We start from the raw sequence: 22,823 nt of genomic DNA on the forward strand, positions 1-22,823 counted from the left end.
AGCCTTGTAAGTCCTGTCCAGGATCTTGTCTCACAGTGGAGTCAAAAAAACAGTGGAAGTAGTTGTGCAGCAGTGGCTGGCAGTGAGACATTGTCGAGGCAATGGACTGTCTCTCTTGCCAGTCGCTGGTGGCAGTTGCCTTTAATTGTCTTAGATTTCTACATCGCATATAAACAAATTACTTCATATGCCAGTGGGAGGATTGCACGTGCAGCAGACTGTGGTCCTTACGGCTTACAAGTCACCTCGTGCCATGTTTTCAATTGTGTTTCATATTCTGACAAGATGGTAGAACTGAACTGGGAACCTGCCATCTGTTTTAGTCGATGAGACAAGTGTAACAAAACATACAAAATGGGAATGTGTGGTATCTTGCAGATTATATTGATGAAATCAGCTTGGGTTATCGGCTGTGTCGTCGTGTTACAACTTTCCGATGGAGTTCCTATTCTCGTCTTGAGGTAATGATTATGAGTAAGAAACTTACTGAAACTTCGCAACACGTTGTGACATCAACTTGGCTGATAACCTGTGATTTCATCAAAGCATGTGAAATATTGTGAGCTGTCTGGACTAAGTTCACGGACTGAACGTTTTAGTGTCAGTATGACTTGACTCGTCTTGTCTTACCACACTGATCATCCAACAACTCTTTGTAAATTATTTCTTCATTAACCTCATTCCCTATTACAGGCAGTTTTTGAGAGCTTTCATACACACCTTTGCAAGTGTGTGCATGTATGGACTTTCATGAAAATATTTTGATATTCTAGTATGGAATTTTTAATCTTTTATACATTTTAACCACTTGTATAGCATAAAATTTGTCATTGTTGCCCCAAAGGTGACTTCTGGTGCCCTTACCTGAAGCAGTAAAGTCTTTTATTGTAAAGTGTTAGTTTTTTCCTGGAAGACTCGTCTTATCCAGAAGCAGCAGTTCTGGTCGTGATATGAAGAATAATTGTGTAAACTAGTTCATACAAGCGATGCAACAGTGAATTGAATGAATCTGTACAGTGAGTGAATAATGCGTCACCATGTCATTTCATAGTTAAAGGAGTAAATATGCAAAGGCAAGTATCTATGACCAACACACAAACTACAGTCCTGCTAAACAAGGATGACTGCTGGGAAGTAAAATAAGTATGTAATAGATAGGTTGAGAGGTAAAGAATGCACTTATTTACTGTTTGGTAACATTTTCAAATAAAGTTTCTTTGTGTGTGTGTGTTTCAGGAGAGGTCGTAATGGCTGTAACAAGCACACAGGACCACAGTATCGCAACTGACCTGCGCACGCTGCTGGAATCGGGTGAGGGTGCGGACGTGAAGCTGGTGGTCGGTGACTCTGAGCTGCTGGCCCACAGTCCCATACTGACAGCGAGGAGTCCAGTTTTTGCTGCCATGTTGCGAAATAACATGAAAGAAGCCCGCAGCCGCCAAATTGAGATAACAGACTTGCAAGAAGATGTGCTAAAACAGCTGCTGTGTTTCATGTACACCGATACAGCTCCGCAGCTAGCGAGCATGCTGGGTGAAATGATAGCTGCCGCCGATAAATACGATCTGCCGTTGCTAAAAGAAAAGTGCGAGGAACAGATAGCGCAGGGCCTGAGTGTCGAGAATGCTGCAGCCGCCGCACTCCTCGCTGTGCTGCACTCCTGTCCGAGGCTCGAGAGTGCAGTCGTGGCCTTCATAGCGACCCACCCCGAGGTGATGACCTCTGCCGGCTGGATAAATGTCTTGCTGGGCAATGCGGAGGCTGCAGCTCAAATATGCAGTCTGGTGGCGGCAGCGGCGCCAAGAACCAGGTATGTGCAGCAGTTTGTTTGCAAGTTAATCACGTCATTGAACATTGTGTTGTCCTCTCAAGCTGGCATCACCCTGGAACTATTGTCGTAGGAACTCTGCACGGTAGGAAGGGGCTACCATTCCACCTGCTGGAGTCCTGCAAGATTTCCGTGAATAGGTTCCACACCGTGTCCTCAATGGTCAGATGTTATCTGTTAGATTTAAAATTGCGACTGAGTGAGAGGGCACTGCTTTTAAGACCTTTATCTGGTCATTTACATTAACAACTCGAACATGTTAGGATACATTATTTAGAATAGTTTCGGTTGATTTTTTTGCCCAAGCAGCCCTATTAGTATGTGCTCTCTCAGACTATTATCACAACACTAAATGATTGCCTTATTTTTCAAAAGTGGCATTTTGTTTAATAAATTATTCTTGAAGTTGTCTTGTTTTTCAAAATGTAGGAATGAGCCCTGCTGCATAGTGAACTGGACAACATGATGGTTGTTAAACAAAGATGGTGACTAATTTTCAAACATATTGAAGAGGTTATTACACTGCCACCAGGTACCATCCCTGTCTAATCTCAGCTGTTCTTTGGCAGTAGTGTCTTGAATGTGGTTATAACTTGAACCCCCCCCTCTAAAGTTTTAAAATGGCAGAAAGTTGACATCTTTATATAATCAAGTTTTGCCTTCTACTGAAGAAGCCTGTTTCAGAAACAAAAGATCTTCACAGGGCTTATGGCGAATCTACAATGTCTGGTGTTGCTTGTGACAAGAAAATATGCTCACTGGATTCTTGGACAAGCTCGTGCTCAAAAGTAGATTGGAGTTGACATTTGCAACTAACGTAAACAATGTGTCCAGGATAAAGGGACGAATGATGGAAACAATGAATTTTGGGTATATAACGACATTATGACTGAACAACACAGTACAGAAGTTCAAACGGGATGCTATCATCTGAAAAAGCACACACCCAGAAATTGGCCAGTAAGGCCTAAGTGTGACTAAATTTTTCAATACCACAGCATGGTGTACGTTCCAAGATTGAGCAGTAAAACACAGAGTACAAGAATGTCCCTCAACAGCTGACGAAAGATTGTGTCCTAAAGAAAACAAGGGAACTCCATCATAAAAAGTGGAACTGTCACTATGACAATGTGTGGCTTCATGTTAAAGAAGCTGTTGCTTTTTTCAGCAGAATTTCCACACGAGGATAACGTTTAATTATGTACCAGGTTTATATTCCTGGTTAAAAAGGTCGGTCAGTGTGACGATAGTCTGTAACTACACTAGATACCATTTCACGAGTGTTTGCAGCGTTTTCTGAACAATGGACTGTGGAACATTCACCTGTCGTGACACAGCTCGTGTGCTACTTGAAGTTTGCACATTGTGTCCATCATTCTCAACCATAGCAACAATAACTTCAACAATTTGTGTTGCAATTGGCCGTCTGCCTCTCCCAGGATCAATTCCCCAATAACCGTGTCATATAAACTTCCAAGTGGTGGTCTTAAATTTGGGTGAGGATCTCTCCATATTCCTGTAATGCATTGATACTCACTAAGAGCAACAACGCTGTTTCTGTTGTTTTGATATAACAGCGTTGTGAGTAAAGCCAAGCCCTGCCCACCTTGTCTAGTCCTATGTTGACTGCCTGAAACTGTAATTCACACTGATGCTTGTTTGAATTGCCTTACCAGTGCCAGCAACTAACAGCAAGTCGTACCACTAAGACTACAAGAAACGCAAGTCGTGCAGCGCACAGTCTGAACATCATTCCTATAAAGTTGGGAACCCTTGTATCAGTTTTCCGTCTACACTGGCTCAGGTAGCAAAAGTCCCATTATAACCATCCTGCACATTTTTTTTCACTACGAAAATGGTGTATTGAAGGCTTTAGGGGTGATTTTGGAGCGATTATCAAGAAATTAAGGAACTGATTTGTGGAAGTCTTCCAAAAGTGGATGAGAAGATGGAACAAGTGCATCACTCTTAATGACAACTTGAAGGGAAATAAAAATTTTTCAGTATCAATTTGTCTTTGTTGAATGACCTTTGTATGTTGCTTCTTTGGTAAAAATTTTGAAGGTACGAGAGATAAAGCTGTGAAAGTAAAGTCATGTTTCAGCATACAGAAATGGCCGAGACAGGGAGGTGGAGTAGATGCAATATGTAGGGTGGAGGGAGAGTATAATATTACCTTGTCAGTGAGTTACATCTTACTTTGTTACTTCTGTGCCTACATTTGTAGGAAATTAAACACATTCTTTTGCTTCACTGTTGTTGAACTTGTACCCTAATGCTGCAGTCATCAGCTGGACAGTACTTACGTGTGGATCATTCCACGCCAAGTGGTCTGGGGTATCTTACATGACTGTCATGAATTTTGATAAAATTTCATGTCTACATTTGTGCATTTTTCCCAGTAAACACTGCCTAAGTTTCACAATCACCAATACAATAGTTCAGGAGATTGTCGTTTTTTTGACCCCATAGTGCAGTTCTCAACAGTGCACCATGAGTTTTTGGTAACTTTGAAATCCGGAAAAATTTTATTGAAAGAAAACAAAACTGTCTAGTGCAACTTTTTGTGCTCTTCAGTAAAATAATGAAATATTTCATGAGCAATTTTCATATCGATGATTTGTAGCAAAGTCATCTGAAAAATAGATGCTTGAAAAATGGAAGTTTAGCTTTTTATGTCTTCAGAAGGAATTGTAGGAAAAACTTAAGACTTTGCTTGTAGTATCTGCCAATACAAAGTCATAGTAGTATTGCTTCCCAATAGTTTACAGATTGTGGGCAAAGTTGATCTCCCCCCACCCCCACCTTTTTTTTCTGTTTCAATGATTTCTTCATAAATGTGGCAAAATCAGAAGATTGGCTAAAATTATTAATCAGTCATTTGAGGAAGGATATTTCCCGGAGGTGTTAAAATATGCTGAATTAAGACCATTGTTCAAGAAAGGCTCACCAGATGACATGGGGAATTACCACCCTTTTCTCCTGCTGCCAGTTTCTGCTAAGGTGATAGGATTGTTGTGAAACATCTTGAAAACTTTCTTATAGAAAATATAGTTAAAATACTTTTGGATGTCAAAAGGGAAAAAAATACAATAAATTCCATCAGGGAATTCAATGAAAAGATAAGCTCTGCTATAGATAAGCGTAAAAAGGTCACAGGTATCTTTTGTGATTTGGCCAAAGCTTTTGACTTGGTCAATCGCTTACTACTTCTACCCAAGTTAGAGATATATGTGATTGTGGACAGGGCATTGCAGTGGTTCAAATCTCAATTGTCAAAACAGAGTTATTCTAAATTCAAATGGAAAAATCATTCTGGGACTGGAAAAGGATCTGTACAGGGGTCCCACAGGGCTCAATTTTAGGGCCTTATCTTTTCTGCTGTGCATAAATTATTTACCTTTAAACATTGATGTTCACTCCGTTTTATTCGCAGATGACACCTCAGTTTTAATTGAAAATGACAATTTAGAATAATTTCAAGGTAGTGTGGAAAAAATAAAGGGAAACCTAGAATTATGGTTTCAGCATAATGGATTAAAACTCAATGTCACAAAAACACACTTAGTGCAGTTCAGTGCTAGAACATCAGCATCTTGCATAAAAATAGTGCACAGCAATCAGGAAATGACTGAAGCAAGTTATGTAAAATTTCTAGGTCTACTTAGCAAGCAAACAAACTAAACAGCCTAGCTTATGCAATGACTGTCTTATCTGGTTCCACTCTTATGGACACCCAAAAGATGGTTTACCACAACTACTTTCAGACTATTGATACAGGATAATTTTCTGGGGAAACTCGATGAACAGCCAGAGATTACTTACTCTTCAAAAGAGAATCATAAGAAACGTGTTTAGTCCAAAAAAGAACATCATGTTGCCCATTATTTAAAAAAATTAAACATACTAACCATTCCTTTTCTGTACATCTATAAAAATTTTTATTTTCATGTATAAAAATCAAAACTCGCTTGATAATTTTCATTTCAACCACAATTACAGGACTCATCTCACACACAGTGTTTCAAACTTCCCCCTCACAATTTAAAACTTCACACTAAACACCATTGTACATGAGATTAAAAATTTACAATAAATTAAATAACACAAATCTGTTAAATATGGAGTTTGGCCCACTAAAAAGATTGTTAATACACTAGTGGAAAAATGTTATTCAGTTGAAGAATTCATGCAGGACAGTTTGGCATTTTGAAAAGAAAAACAATAAAGATTATGTATTGTATAAATTGTATTGCAAGCTTCAAAATGACCGTAAGTGTTATATAGGTTCTTGTTAATTGTTCATGTCTAAAAATTCAGAAATGCCCGCTAAAATATGTTGTTATAACTTTTTTAAGTAATTTGATGTGTCTCCAGTACAAAAATCTTTGATTTGTAACTGTATGTTATGAGATAAATAAACTACGCACACACACACACACACACACACACACACACACACACACACACACACACACACACTAAAAATGGACATCTTTAGCCCCCTCCTTTCTGGAGTCACACATTCCCTTAATGAATATGTGCTTGGCCACCACACCATGGGGCCACAGCCTTTGCACCACTACTTTGCTTTCTGTATTGCAAGTATGTTCCCCCATCCACCACCACCACCACCACTGGATGGCCTTCTGGCCTTCTTGGAGCTCTAATTGTGCATGGATCTGGTTTTGTGTTTTGGACACTCATTTTCTTAACCTTTTGGTCAGCACTGTACATATTCCACTTTTTGTGCCTTACTCTTTGCATCATTCTTTTGTGCAACAGCACTATCCCATAACCCAGCAGTGTAGCCACTCCGAACTTGGGAGGGGGTGTTCATAAAGTACCTGCACATTGGTAGCCTCTGACCCCACAGGGGTCTCATGTTTGTACCTGATCTGGAAACCACCCCCACCACCTCCATGCAAGCCAAAGAGTATGTGCCCATCATGGCTGGCACAGGGATGCTGGGCAATGGTTTACTGGCTAGGTAACTATTGCTTTGGCCAGGTGTTGCCCAAGGGGAAAGTCTGTTCAGATTGGGTGGTACCATGGTGGAAGATACACACATGAAGCGAATTAAACCACCTACTGCCGGTGGCTGCATGGCCCCATCAGTCTCTTCTGGAGCAAAGACATGTTACATTGTGGAGAGGCATGACCCCAAAATGTTCTCTTGCCTGGTTACACCATAGGAGGAACATACGGCTCAGTGTTGAGGTGAGAAATACTTCCCGCCTCCCATACTGGGTTTGTTGTGGGATAGATGAGGATTCCTTTTTGACTGCAAAGCCACTGTCCTTCATGAAACACTTAAACAGTTTTGGGGACGGTGCAGCGATTTCAGACATGAAAAGTGGCACTGTTCTCTCATGGTTTGCTGCTCCCCTGTGACAAGCTGGCTGATATTCCTGTCACTAACCTCTCCACCTCCCCCCCCCCCCCCCCCCAAAAGTCTGAATATGGTGCAGGGTATCATTTTCTACAGAGATCTCTTATTACAGACATATGATAAGTTGTGTGCTAATTTGGAGCAGTGGGGTGTGCATTTTGCCCATCGTGTCCAGTGGGGATGAATAGACTCCAGAGTGGATATTGCATCCTTCATTTTGGCCTCTGAAGGTGGCTGTTTGCCTGAGATGGTCAAGGTGATTGTGTGTGGCTGTGATGTCAAGCTGTATATTCCTCCTCGCATGCATTCCTACAAATGCACGAGATTTGGACACATCTTCACATTGCAACACCAGCCGTAGCGATTGTGGCTGTCAGTTGAACAGCAATGCTCCTTGTGCCCCTCGTACCTTCTGTGCTGAGCACCATTCCCCTGATCACCTGATTGCACTGTTTTCAAATGAGAAAAGAAAACCTGGGAATAAAAGACCTTAACCACCTCACATATTAAGAGCCAAAGACATAAGATACACTAACGCTATGATAACATCATCCTGTTTAGTGACTGTGCCATTGCTCTCCATATCTTCTATGTCTGGCCTTTGGTTTGCCTGACTACACCCAGTCCTGGTGGCTGGGGGTCCTCCTTCCACTGCTCCCCCTCCCCAACCACCCGCCAGAGAAGCATCTTTCTGCTCCAGCACCTCTCTCCAGGATGGGGTCCTTCAGGACAGTCCCATCCTAGGACTTTGCTGATATGCAAGTGAATGTAGCCAGTGGCTGAAGGAGCCAAAGGTTCCGGTCGTAGGACTTTGCATTTTTCCTGTCCCAGAAACTGGGGCAGACAAGCACCCCACAGAAGTCTAAATTGTCAAAGGACAAGTCTAAATTGTCAAAGGACAAGTAGTAGTCTCCCAAAAGAGGAAGATTTTGGTGGACCCCGTGCCACTAGCCTCAAAAAGTTCCACCTCTGTATGCAAGACAGCATTCCTGGTGGCCTCTACTATCCAAGACCCCCCCCCCCCCCCCCCACACCTCACCCATCCATGTCCCTCGATTGGGAAGAAGTGTGTATTGTCGGAGTGTCTTCGCAACCAGTGGTAGCAGGCAGTACTGAGGCAGGATCTGCCTCCTCGGTCCCTTCCCACTGATAGCTGTATCCTCCAGTGGAACTCTAGCGGTTTTTCTGCCACTTGGCTGAGCTTACAATGTTTTTTTGTGCATTTCCCTGTTTTTAGCTTCTCTCCAGAAGACTTGTTTTCCAGCAAAGTGGACCCCTACCCTCCTCGGCTGTTTCAAGAATCACACTGAAAGAATGTCAGGTGGTGTTTGCGTGTGTGGTATGGACTTGATCTGCAGGAAACACCAACCTCTCAAGATGACTTTAGAGGCTGTGGCTGTTCATGTGAAGACATTGAATTTGTGATTAGTAATATGTATGAAGTATTGCTCAGTCGGAATGCTTTCACAGGATCACACGTAGACATATTAAACTATGTTTCTTTGAACACGTGAACTTCGAACACAAACAGTTTGCTGTTTTTGATGCAGTACAACAAAATAAAAAAAAAAAGTTCTCCAAAAATTCTTCTTCGTAATGTGAAAGTTCGTCACAAAGTATTGTTCTTCAATGAAATGAAAATAGATTATTGAGAGCACGATGTTCAAAGTGCTACCTCACAAGCAGCACGACTTGTCCGCAACACAGAACGAAAAGGCTTGGAGCACAGGTCAATGGAGCACATCTGTCCGGGTGGTGAAGGTGACTTCTGATTCGAGGCAGTGAAAGTACTTCAGTCTCTGGCTGGTAGAAACTGAATTGCCTCTAGCCAACTGTGTATGGACAGAAATACTCACACTGTGGAAGGTTACAATGTACCTATTGGCTATCGAAGTTGCGGCAGATGCAGCAAAGTGTGCATGTCCGGAATGACCCCTGTTGCTATCTTCTGCAGGCTGGTTACCAGGAGACCCTCTTGGAGCTGAGCCAGATACTGCAGAAACGAGATTGGATGCAGGGGTCGAGTGGATAATAACCCGCTAAGAGTAATGGTTTTTGGGTTGGGGGCATTGAAGGTGAAACAGATTGATATGCAGTGTATCTCCCTCCCAATCCTTAAGTGGTAGGTTGGAACTATGATGACTGGCTGTGGCAAAGCTGTCTAAAACTTCATCTCTTGAATACTGGTGTTCCCACACACTTCATTGTGGCATATGAGTCTTATTGGGTCATTGAACTTTCTGTTTGCAGCCCATCCATTGAAGAGTCCATGAAGAGAGTGGTAATTTTCTGATCTTCTTGACCCTCCTTTGGTGTCACTTGCCTGGGCTTACACCCAGATGGCATCTGTCCAGAGCTGATTAGGATGCTTTCACTAGTGTCTTCGCTCTTTGCACCTCACCTCACCTCATGCAAGTATCAGTGCGGTTGCCCATAGCACAACTGCAACCATTCCATTGACAGCTGACTCAGTGACCCACCCTTTTTTGCGATCCCTTCAGTGGAAGAAAGTACACTGGTCATCCACCAAAGTCACTGGGGCGTTAAGAGATTGAAGGCTTGCTCTCCGATGCCACAAGTGACGTCCATTAATGGAGCATCTCATTGTCCTTAAACACCTGTGTGCCCAGGTCACTTACCTCATAAAACACCAGAAATGAGAATGCTGGCAGTGATATGTTGTGATTGGACCACATACCCCACCTTCGCAAGCTTGGGCGAAGATTTGATGACTATGCGCATAGGTACCCTTTGGGTGTATATGGTTTCTCTGTAAAAAGTGATGTCTAAACTGATCCAGATGAGTTTGCCAGACATTTTGTTTTTTATTATGCTCGAGCATCTGCATCAGAGAATTATCAGCCTGCATTTTGTGTCCTCGAACATTGGGTAGAGCAACTTCCTTTACCATTTATCACGTGGAACCTTATATATGTTCAGTGAGTGGGTATTCCTCAGTGCTCTAGCCCATTGCCCTGACATGACTCTAGGAGCAGACTACACCTGTGGTCAAGTGCTCTAACACTTATCACCGGATTGCCAATGTCTCATCCCTGCTATTTTCAATCATAGCTGGAATGAGGGTGCAGTACTGAAACCGCGTAAACACCTCTTGAGATGTAGAGCTATTGCCCAATTAGTCTTATTAACTTTCCAATTATAGTGAAGCAGTGCAACAGAGCAGATTGAAGGTGCACCTTGGGCAGCTCTAAGGATTTTACAGAAACTGCTCAGTAAAAAAAATTGATTCTCACGCATCTAGTAGTGTTATTTGTCAGCTTCATGGTGAACTACTCATCATTTTGTTAGTCGTCATAGTAATTGTGATATTTCAAAATTAACTTCTGCATGAAAGTAGAATAGTTTCCATTTGCAGCACAGCACTATGGGTGCATGTTAGGTCAGATGTTGCTGCCTGCCAAATGTAGTTAACTTGTTAATATATTTTTTAAACTTGGGATCTATAACTCCAACCACTCTTGATAAAATGGATGCATATAGTACACTTAAACGATAAAGTTAGAATGAAATATTCGTAACACCCTTGTATCTTGTGAAAGGTTTGAGATGTTTAAAAAAGGATTTTGGCAAATGATAGCACACAGAGGCGAGTATGTTGCCATATAGTTATCGTACATAACTTCATTATCTAGCATTATATAGAAGTAACTACAGTTTTTTTTTCTGTGGAGTAATGTAATTTTTAAAGGTCACAGTTCCTAGAAACCAGTAGTAGGTTTTGAGACATTGCTGTGACATTCAGTATAATATTTGTAACAATTGTAAGAACTATGGAGTCAACTACCAAAGTGCTGTTGTGTTGCCTCCAGCAACAACAAATGAATGCCTTCTGAAGATGATTTTCTAAATACTGTAAATGATTTATAGAACATATAGAACTTTGAAATACAGTCAATGATGTTGACAGGAAACACATTGTCTAAAATGCTCACAAAATTATGGTACAATGTTTACAACACAAAAAATTTTCATTCAGTCCTCTTACAAGCAGTTGCAGATCCTCACAAGAAATCATTGTTGGGTGCTGTGGGAAAGAAAGAGAAGGTGGTAGATTTCATTCTTCTAGTGTATTTCACTTGACGCAAGAAGTGGAGCTTAATGCATTGCCAGACTCTCCCCTACCATTTGTGTTCGTTGTGTATATTGGAGATGAGGCTTATCCATTGTTGAGGCATTTTATCAAATCTTGCAGTCAATAGGTTTTAGACTCAGGAAAAGAATATTTCAACAAATGTTTTTCCAGACAATGAAAATCAACTGAATATGATTTTGGGATAATGAGTGCTAAGTGGAGCATATTTTGGAAGTCAATACAAAGTTCATTGGAATTTGCTGACAATGTTGTGAAATGTATATGTTCTCCACGATACTGTCATTGACCTAGGACACCCGAGTGATGAGTAACATGCAGTAGAAGTTGACTAATCAGTATGAGGCACTTATCAAGCATGACAAAACTTTAACTGAGCTACAAATCAAGCTATTCAAATGAGGTGGTTTTCAAAACTTTTTCATATAATAAAACAAGATTTTCATGTCCTTGTCAGTTACACTACCTAAACTTTATCATTGCCTATTCTTTTAAGACAATAAAAGTAGTAAGATGTTAATGAAATGCATTCTGTACTTTGTTTGCTGCCACCTCATCAGATAACTTGTCCAAGATTAATCACTTGCTGTGATACTTGATTCACTGGTTCCATAAAGGATACCGAGTAAAAACAGCTGCTCTGTTTTCTCGAAATGTGACAAAAGAACAGAAGCGAAAGCAGTGGTACTGACTCTGCTACCCAGAGCAAAAGCAAAATGTTGCCAGACTGCAGCCAGAACCACTAGTGAACTTTGATTGCCGTACTCACAAAAAGACACGTTTGATTCGCTCTGCTTGCAGCACAATTATAATTGTGCACACTGATCGGTACTGGTTTGTTTCACTAGCACTGTTCTAGTCGTGCTGTGTCACTTCATTATAACCACAGCCGAAAGTTCTCTGCACTCGAACTTACGGTCCTGCCAGGGGAGTGACAGTTCTTCTGTGAATTGGTGTATGGCACACATGGGCCCTGAACTGTTGCATCCCATTCTTCCTTTCTGGACTGCGTGTCCCCCGTCCCCCCTCCCTCCATTCCCACTTCTTCCCCTCTGCCCTCTCCTTCCCCTCTATAGGTGTTCTTACTTATGTTGATGTGGCTGTCCACCTGGTTTCCTGTATTCCTTGCAGTTTTGTTCCCCTAGCTTTTTCCTCTTCATCCTCCCTTTTTGGCCCCCTTTGGGGTTTAACCTCAATTTCTAAATGTTATCTCTGTCCTGTGAGCCATTTTGAAAACTCCCTCCGTAACATCTACAGTGTGGAACCTCCCCGGTGTAGCCCCCCTCTGCTCTGCTGAGTCGCCAGCACGTGTATCCAGTTTATGTGGTGGGGATCTGCCCCCCCCTGCCCCTGGTACCTGAGCTGTGTTGCCTTCCCACGTATGCTTAGGGTGGTTGCTTGAGCATCAGAATTCCTGGCAATAGCAGCCATGCCAGATGGCCCTTACTGTGGCTGTGTGTTGCCCATGGGGAGAGTCCCTGATTGGAGGGTGTAACATTATGTGATTGCCTTATCATTTTAAATCCTTCACTAATCGAGCAGTTGCTTGGCAACAACTACAGTTAGCAATTAATGCTGCGAGAATGTAAAAGGTGAACGACCTGTGACGTAACGTGTTTATTCCGCGAAAAACGGACAGAAGAATTCTTTTTCACATTCTTTTGATGTACGAGATATTCTCGAACAGTTACTCATTTTCTCTTGTCTCTTGTAACTTGTTAGACACGCATGTCTTGCTGCCGTATTATTATTGTTAAAAATATTATTATTTTAGTGTAAAGTTAAAGAGCAATACTAAAAGTGCAATACTGCATAGCAGTAGATTTATTGTGCGATGTGTATGTGAAAACGTCAAAGGAATTATTTTCATTACGAGAAGAGAAGTGCCAGTCAAAACGGCATCCATGTTAAATCCTTCATTGCAGTGTAAGTTCATCTATTAATTGCCATAAATTCAGAGTTAAATGGAACTGGTGAATGGACTATGTCTCACTCCTGCATGAAGTTATTCAATTTTCTTTATGTTTCTGCCAAATAGAGTGTTCAGTCACGAATTCTTTCGTCGAAATCGGATGAAGTTGCATGCGGCACAATATTTTCTCCGCGCCATATTCTACTGCTAAATGCATGATAAACTACAGTCCCTTGTCTGCACTAGGACAGATGGGGACCCTTTCACTGCCACAGAGTTGTTATTTTTTGTTGTTGAAAATATCAAAGACAAGGTTGGCAAACTGGAATCTCTTAGTAACATGTGGTCGGATTCACTGTTGATCAAAACTACTTCTGCCACCCAATCATTTGGCACTTAGTTCTTGCGATCATATTGGTGACATCCCGGTGCCTATTATTCCTCGCCAGTCTTTGAATGTGGTCCAGGAAGTTATTTTTCATACAGATCTCATCCTTAGAGCTGATGACGACCTCTGGGCCAATCTGGAATGGGAGGGTGTTAATTTTATGTTTAGATAGATCGTAAGTACAATTGTCCCAACACTGACGCCTTTATCCTGGCATTTGAGGGAGATACCTCACAAAGAGGGCCGAGCTTATGTGTAATGTGTGTTGTATAAGTCTTTCGATCATTTATCTTACACTGAGGCTTACCAGAAATGAGTCTTCACACTGTGTGATGACTTCTACCGTTGCCTCTGTTACATCCTTCACCCTTCTCCCTCTTCCTTATCTCAATCCTCCACGGCTCTCCCCTCCCTTCCCCAGTGGTTCCCATGTCTTCCACTCTGGGTGCCACTCCCCCTCTTAGGCTGGAAAAGTATCCCCCCTTCTTCAGTGCCTGCGGTTATGGGGCTCACTCCCAGGACCCCTCCTCCGAGCTTCTCTCAGGCTGGAAGCCTCCTACCACTACTTGGCCACAGGACACTTAATCTGTACGCCCTGAGGTCGCCTGTTCTCTCTCTCTCTCTCTCTCTCTCTCTCTCTCTCTCTCTCTCTCTCTCTCTCTCTGTGTGACCTGCCCTCCTCATCCTATGAAAGAGAGAGAGAGAGAGAGAGAGAGAGAGAGAGAGAGAGAGAGAGAGAGAGAGGGGGGGGGGGGGGGGGGGGGGAGAAAGTCATGGGACACAGTACCGACAGCCTTGTAACCCGAGTCTAACCTCTTACATATGGATCACTGTGCTTATTCAATTGAACTGTAATGGATACTACAGTCACCCCCCCCCCCCCCCCCCCCCCCCCCCCCCCCCCCGTTAAGGTGTTAAACTGCATTTGCCTCAAAGGCATTTACCCCCTCCCCCGCCTCCAGTGGAGAGGGTCACTGCCGTAAGACTGGCAAGGATATGGTGACATTTGATAGTTACTGGCCAATCAGTGTGACCAATTCACCATGCAGTTTACTGGAATGGATGGTGGTTCGTTGGCCCAGTTGGGTCCTTGAGTCTCGGGACCTTTTATCTCCTTACCAGTGCAGCTTTCAGGGCTGGTCCCTGATGGATCAGCTGCTTTAATTGGAAACCATTCATGCCTTTTTTAATCGCTGTTGCCATCTTTTCAGTTTTCTTCAATCTTCGTAAAGCCTACAACACAGCTTGGTGCCGGCACATCCTCATTTCTATTTGCCAGTCCCTGTCCCACTGGTTCTTTCCGAGTCCATGTTAGCACTAGTCTCAACTTTCTGCAGGACTCAGGAATAAGGTGTTCCACAGGGCTCTGTAGTGTGTCCTTTTTCTTGTTGGTATTAATGATGGACTTCTGGTTCTACCAGACTGTTGGTCACCCCTGTTCTGTGTTTGGGCTAGTCTCACTCGTCGGTGCCTGCGAAGTGACAGCTCCAGGGTGCCATCTGGCAGACTTCCTCCTGGACACACTCTCACAGTTTTCAATTATCTCCCTTAAGTCGAGGGTGGTCTATTTCTGTTGTGTACTACAGTCCATCGTGATCTGGAGCTCTACCTCGGTGCCCAGCACCTGAACGTAGCCCACCAGTTCCCTTTCTTCTTTCTGACAACAATGTTATTTGGTTCCCCATCTGTCAGTCATCTGAAGGGGTTGGGTGTTTTCAATGTCCATAGCTTCCTTGTCCACACCTCTTGGGGCTCAGATAGTTAGACGCTTCTCTGCCTTTACTGGTCATTAGTTCTGTCTCGTCTGTGCTATGGTCGTCAAGTTTATGGATCAGCTGCTCCTTCAACGTTTCTCCTCTTGGACCCAGTTCACCATCATGGCACTCGTTCAGCCAGCAGTGCCTTTCGCGTCTGCCCTGTCAATAGCTTTCTGGTTGACACTGGGATACCTGCCCTTTCGATTCAGTGTTCCCATCTCTGGTTCCTTATGCCATCACTTGCTGGTCTCCAGCTCACCTACCTTGTTCTATCATTTTCACAGTTTCAGGCTGTCACCAGCCCGCCTTTGGATAGGTTTACTGGTTGGGCTCCACCTTGCTTCTCCCTGCTGTTACTTCTTTCTCCACCTTCTCTCCTGACCACTGTCCTTTGGTTAGTTCCCCGAATTCAAATGGATCTCTTCTGGGGTCCAAAAGCCTTCATCATTCCAATGGTGTTTTCACTGAACATGTGATCTCATGTCTTCAGTTGACATGGAACACCATCTCTTGCCTGCCCCTTGTGGGGCATTTACTGTGGAACTGATGGCCATCTGATGCTCTGCTCATTAAACGGACTTCATTCACCAGAGTTTTGTTATGTTTGGGCTCGGTGAGTGGCATTCAGGCTGTTGCTGAATTTTTTGCACCACCCCTTGGTCGCTGCCATCCATGACGTTCTCACTGATTTTACTGATGCTGCTTGTTAGGTTGATTTCCTTTGGATTCCAGCTAAGTAGGTACCCCTGGTAATGAACATGCTATTCATCAAGCTGGGGAGGGAGGGGGGCAGCATTTACCCCTGCCCACCCACCAATCCCGTTCTCTCTGATCCCTCTGGGGATGGATTTTCTGCTTACATCGGGATTTTTGTTAAATCGTGGGCCAACTCTTGGGAGACTACCTCCCTACCCAATAAACTTCTTGCAATCGAGGAGATTTGCACAGTGTGTCGTCGTCCCCTCAGCCTCTCTCCAGTGGAATCTGCTATCCTCTGCTGGTCTTCATATTATCCATAGTAGATTAGCCGCTTGTTTTTTTACTACGCAGTGAGTCTGCCCCACTTTGTAGTTGTGGGGCTCCCCATCCATATTTTGCTGGGCTGCTCCCACATTTTGGCCCTTTGCACTAAATATGCTCCCCTACCTTCCTCGTCTCAGGCGTTTGCAGACGACCTCATGCTATAACATCTGTCCTTTGTTTTCTTTGCAAAAGTTGTTTGTCGTCTCACATTTAAGTCCTCGAATTTTTCTCTGGAATTTGAGTTGCTCAGTTAGCATAGGTGTTAGTTATGGAGGCCTTGACCTTACCTTCACACTCACCAGGTTCTCCCCGCCATTTTCCTCACATTTTGTCTGGTCTGTTGTGCAGTTTTGTGTCCTCTTTCTCGTGTCTTTTTTCCATTTATCATGATAATGGTATAGTGGGGGTGCTATTACCCCACTTCAGGTAGTGTTTCTGCGGTACCCCTGCTCTCCCAGTTTCCACCCAAACCCTTCCTGTTCTTTCCACTTCCTGCTGCCCAAAGTTCCTTTTTACCTCCCTGTTTGCATATTACCCTTCCTCTGGACTGGGACTGTTCTCTTCTGTCTGTGTTGTTCCTCTCATGATTTGTCATCCTACATCATGGGGCCTATGACCTCCCCAGTCAACCAACAATCTGAAGGACATTCCATTGTGGTATAGGCGTGCAAATTCTAGCCTCTGTCGCCATTGAACAACAGTCGGCACGGATGTGTGAATCGGTGCCTGCCGTGGAGGCCCATGCACAGCCTTGTTTGCTGAACAGTTGTTGAGGAGACACTGTTGGTAGCACGAACAGTTTACAAACTTCTGCTTTTTTGACTTTGCTGTAACTAATTCTTATTAAAATTGCCATTAAATCTCTTTGTTTAGTTTAAGAGAGTGCTAGAAGCTGTAAAAGATAGTTTCCTTTCCGTAAAATATTGCCAGAGATACTGTGCACAAAGTTGCCGAAAACTCGTCAGTGTACTGTTGGACCGGTGCACTATGGGATCAAACAAATAACTATATCGTGGCAGTTATTGCACTGGAGGAAGTAAAACTTTACCAGTGTCCTTTGGGAATGTTCACACACAATTTTGACTAAATCTGTGATGGTCATTGGCCCCGGTATTATTTTTGTGAGTACTGCCTGTAATTTTTGTTTTCTGCCATGTTGTGTTCGACAGAGGTGGTAACAGGATAGTTAATTCTGCCATGTGACTAGAATTTCACATAGAGTTCCTATGTGAGTGTACTGTTCTTTTTGTACAAGGATTGTGAGTAGAATATTAATTATTTTTACCTATTTGCCTGAAAGCTGACCCAAGAATGCCCGTACATTTGTGGCCTTACTGTGCCACCTCAGTTTCCTGTACATTTTCTTAGTGTTTCTGGTATGACACAGCCACATGTCAGTTTTGATTATTGCACACCGCGTTATTGTTGATAAAAAGAATTGTGCCGATTACGGTTTACTTTGCAGGGCATCATCTGTGGAGCAGACACAGGACTTGGCTGAGAAGATGATAGTGGCAGCTAAAGCTGCCCGAGTGGACGAGTTGCAGAGGCTGCTGGGAATGGGGGCACCAGTCGACGTGAGGGACAATAATGGGTACACCGTCTTGCATCTGGCAGTGATGAACGCAGGTGCAGAATTGGCTAGACGTGGCAGAGCGAACACCTACGCGCAAGTGGCAGCGTACACCGGTGCGGAAACTGTGAAGTGTCTTCTGGACGGGGGAGCACCTGCCAATGTGAAGGACAAGAGTCTGCAGACACCTCTGCACGCAGCTGCGTATCGGGGTGATGTGAAGATCATGTGGACACTGTTGACGGCATCGGCAAAGGTAGACGTTAAGGATCGTTGGGGGAAGACACCGCTCCACTGGGCTGCTGCCACAGACAATGTAGAAGCAGTGAGGGCACTGCTTCTGGCTGGAGCAAACAAGGATATAAGGGATCACAAAGGTCTTCTACCCATAGACGTAGCAACTGCATTCACTAGAGAACTATTCAGTACTTACTAAACATTACATAAATGTTGTTCTACTTCCATACCATCTTAAATATTAAGATGGATATGTAATTAATTTCTGTTGTATCACAGAAAATGAAATAAAGTATTTTTCAGAATTTCTACTCTTAGCTAGTTAAATTTGTTACAGATTGCATTTTGTGTCTCACTCCCCACCCCACCCCTGAATAGAGCAAATTCAATTAAAAGCATTGTAGTATCAATATAGTTAAACATCTAATTCTTTAGGTCCATGGCTTAAACTATTTGAAGCTTACTGCATAAAAGTCTTATCTGGATTCGTCAAACTAATCATCACGAAGGGTTGCCCATAGATACACAGTTCGTGAATAATTGCACTTTACAGAAACTGATTTTGTATGTACTTTTTGATGCAACTACTCCATGGTAGGCAGTCAAACAGCTGTTAGTGTGCTGTGTTACAATGCTGGAGTCAAGATATATTCTTTTCTGCAATTTTTTGTTACATAACTTGTAAATGAGGTTTTGCCCTTTACCAGTGTTAAAAAGTGTATAGTTACCCACATGTTGCGCATTTGCGCATTCCTGCTCAAGCCTTACTTCTTGTATTGCTGCAATTATTGCAGTGTAAATGTCCCATTTCATGAGTCTTCTGAATTGCATTTTCAAGATCTTCTGTACATTCAATGTTCCCATTCTCTGGTTAAAGGTGGTCGTATTTTGGGATCCACTACCAGTTGCAGGAATATAATTACTGTAAAGATCCCATTACAGTCATTTTCATTTATAAAATAATTGTTTTGGACCCCATTACGATCCCGACCTATTTTGTGCCTCATAAGTTTAGTAGATTTCATTACTCCGGTACTGCACGCAGCGGAATTTGAATCCCCGCCAGACGTCACGGATGCCGAAGACCCCTAGAGGTCTCTGCACTATCGCCCGCTCCGCGGGTCCTGCCGCGTTTTCCGTCACTTCAACCCCGTGACTGTTCTGGTCGCCGTTACAATAATTACCACCATTCTTCTCTAGATTATTAGGTGATTTAAACAGGTAATGATTCAGTACAACATTATTTCCCTTTCAGTTCATTTACGTTAATTGTTACTAAACGCAGGGTGATTGGGTTGCTTGTTACGTATTACCTACATTTACTAATGATGATTGTGTAGCGGCACCACAGTTTCAAGATAGGGAAGTTAGATTTGGTGCAGTATTTTGGAGTGTACAAGTTACAGCCAGGTGCGGGTCGGATTGCAGTAAGTTACACTGACCAGCAGTTGCGAAATGGAATGGAGGCCACTGGGGCCATTAAACCACTGAAAAGAGTAAATGCAGCGGTTCGCATGTCGCAAGCTGTAAGCAGAAGGTGCCCACTGGTGCAACCGGGGTGTGGGCATATGTGACCCGGAGTGCTCAGTTAGCGAAACAGAGCTGCAAAGCAGAGTACAAATAGGTGTGGTTTTCTAATGAGATTCATCAAAGTGTGGCAGCTCTCCTGGACGGTGGCACATGTCACACTGTCGGGCTACACGTGGCAACAGATCTGGCGACAGCGTCCCAGTCCACGGCGCGTCGTCGGTTCGACACTGAGGTCGATGCGAGGTCCACAGCCGGCCAGGGCGGGCTACTCTTCGGCTCGCTACCACGGACAGTCATCTCGGCTCCAGAGACATGCCGGAGACTTACAAGGCGAGGGCCGCAGGTTCGGGAGCGGTCATTGCCGCCGCATTCCCAGCTGTGCCAGCCGAGGAAGAAGCAGCAGTACGGCTGGCCTACGGCTCCCGGCGGAGTCGATGGGGACGGTGGCTGACGTGTCTGCTGCTGGCGCAGCCATCCTGACGTAATTGGAACTCTACAGCTGGCGAACGAGGCCAGCATGACACAGCGTTGCATTGCACAGGTCGCTGGGGCAGTGGCCTCGGCAATGCGGGGCCTGTGGCGCGGACCGAGGTCGACGAAGCTCTGTAGTGGAAAAAACAAATTTTTTGAAAAGCTCGGACGAGTTTTGGTATGGCACCTCCTGGCACCCGTCCACGACAATTGATAAGCTATGTGGATTACTCGTGTAAGTGGTCCAACGAAAATGCAGAAGTGGCAGTAACTTCGTTCTTTGAGTGGTAGGCAACAGCTATTATTTACATAGTCTACTGAATAATAGGAAACTTAAGAGTGTCTTACACAGAACTTCACACAATGAATACTGGAACAGGGATGGATTTGTAGGACAGATATTACAAAATGTTAAGCTATACAGTAATTACACCTTCAGTAATATGACAAAGTAATAGGTATACACATTAGTCAGTGATGTAATCTGGATTAACTGTAAGCTATATAATCTAAAAATTGTAAAAATAATGGTTATCTATGTTATTGGCCAGAAGTTTTGGTGCCAGTCTGGGTCATCAAGATAGATTAAATGGATATCCAGTATTTGGCCTAATTTTACCTTCTGAGATGAGATTGGATTTTCTATAAATTTGGAAATTTCACGAAGTATACTTTATGTAATTAACGTAAGATACTGTGGTTTTATAAACGAGACCAGCATCGGAGAAGTCTTTACCTATACGCACTACTGCATGGCACTGAAAGACAGATTCTGGCAAATGTGGACAAATTTGGGTATTGGGTCACATTAGATGAAACTAAATAAGAAGGCTGCAATTGTGATGGATTCAAACTGTCTAGAAACAGTCAACCCCAATTGCAATCATATTTATTTCTTGACTGTGCCACTATTTTCATTTTCTGCCTTGTTAAAGCAGTGCCAGAACGTGTGAATGACAAATGATTCTCTTACTTTGGCTTCTTTCAGTGATAAAGACTGACTTCTACAAATAAGCAAATAACATCATTGCATTTGGACAGTGTGGTTGCTTTACTGCAATGAACAAGGATAAGTAACTCTAAGCATTGAGACAAACTAAAAACTCCAGTGAAAAATACAGACAAATAGTGGATTTTACATCTTACGTGTAGTGATGCACGAGTTAAATTAATTTGTAGAACTTTAATGCGGGGTGTCATTTATGTGTATGCAAGAATTCATCCAGTGCTGCAAAACTTGTCTGAAAACAAATTTTAAATACTTCCTGTTATCTGCAAAGAGGAAATAAACAGGGAGAATATTATGAAATTAAGACACTCTCAAATGACTTTTTAGCAACATATAACATTTATAAAGAAGATCTAAATCACAATAAATATAATTACAAATCAGTGCCACGATGACAGTAGTAATACGTTGAGTGTAAAAAGCAAATGCAGATCTGAAAGCATTTCAGGCTCACCGAACTTGAGCTAAATGTGAAAAGAGGGAGGGAATCAATGTGGCAACAGAAGAGTTCGCAGAAGTCGCACTCTAGAAAATTTAACAGCAACCGACAGCTTGCTGTTCACAACAAATTACTGTGACACAACTTGGGTAGCCAGTGCTCTCAGCAGCCAACACAGTATCCACATGACAAGCAGCCAGTGGCATGGTCATTTGATGATCAGGGCAGAGGCAATTTGACCACACACACACACACACACACACACACACAAAAAGCAGCAGATGCAATCACTGCTTAAAACAGATTTCTTGTTATACAAGGGGAAGTCAATTGTTATCCGCAATTTAGTTATATTTTTGTTAAAAAGAGCACTCAGTCTTCAGGCCACAAGTAGCCTACTGGGACCATCTGACCACCGTGTCATCCTCAGTGGAGGATGCGGATAGGAGGGGCGTGTGGTCAGCACACCGCTCTCCCGGTCATTATGATGGTATTCTTGACCGAAGCCGCTACTATTCAGTCGAGTAGCTCTTCAATTGGCATCACGAGGCTGAGTGCACCCCGAAAAATGGCAACAGCGCATGGCGGCATGGATGGTCACCTATCCGAGTGCCGACCGTGCCCGACAGCGCTTAACTTCGGTGATCTCACGGGAACCGGTGTATCCATTGCGGCAAGGCCGTTGCCCACCGTGCTTTGTTTATTTGTTGTTATATCTTTGCAATTTTCAAGCTGCTAGGTTAGTTTCGTTATTGCTGCCCTGCTGTTAATCGTGGCTGCTCCGCTGTATATTTGCACCAAAGAATAGCAACGGAAGGCGTATCTGGGCTGAAATTCACTGAAGACTTTCGGTGCAGTACGGGAACAGTGTAGCTACAAATGGATTGAAAAATTCCGAAATGGTCGCAGAAGTGTTATGCACGATGAAGGAGCCGGACGAATGTTTACTGCCACAAATGAAGAAACCATTGAGTGTTCACATGAAATGAGTCTCTTAGACGATTAACTATTGACAAAGTGGCACATCATCTGAAAATTAGTCGTGGTTCTGCCTATGATCCACAACAGACTTGGGTTTCATAAAGTTTGTGCAAGATGGGTCCCAAAACAACTCACACAGTTACATAAACAAAGGCTCTTGGACATCTGCAGA

General features: G+C 43.2%; 1 protein-coding gene across 2 annotated transcripts in view; it reads left to right on the plus strand.

The window, feature by feature from the left end:
• Window positions 1-18,526, plus strand: part of LOC126426977 (poly [ADP-ribose] polymerase tankyrase-1-like) — a 70,118-nt gene extending 51,592 nt beyond the window's left edge. For both annotated transcript variants that reach the window (XM_050089136.1, XM_050089135.1), the window contains 2 exons: window positions 1,237-1,810; window positions 17,877-18,526. In XM_050089136.1, the coding sequence (XP_049945093.1) occupies window positions 1,248-1,810; window positions 17,877-18,420 (1,107 nt within the window). In that variant the 5' untranslated portion in view covers window positions 1,237-1,247 and the 3' untranslated portion in view covers window positions 18,421-18,526. The remainder of the gene's footprint in view (window positions 1-1,236; window positions 1,811-17,876) is intronic.
• The last annotated feature ends 4,297 nt before the right edge of the window (window positions 18,527-22,823 follow it).

The sequence above is a fragment of the Schistocerca serialis genome, chromosome 11, assembly GCF_023864345.2.
Source record: "Schistocerca serialis cubense isolate TAMUIC-IGC-003099 chromosome 11, iqSchSeri2.2, whole genome shotgun sequence".
Lineage (NCBI taxonomy): Eukaryota > Metazoa > Arthropoda > Insecta > Orthoptera > Acrididae > Schistocerca > Schistocerca serialis.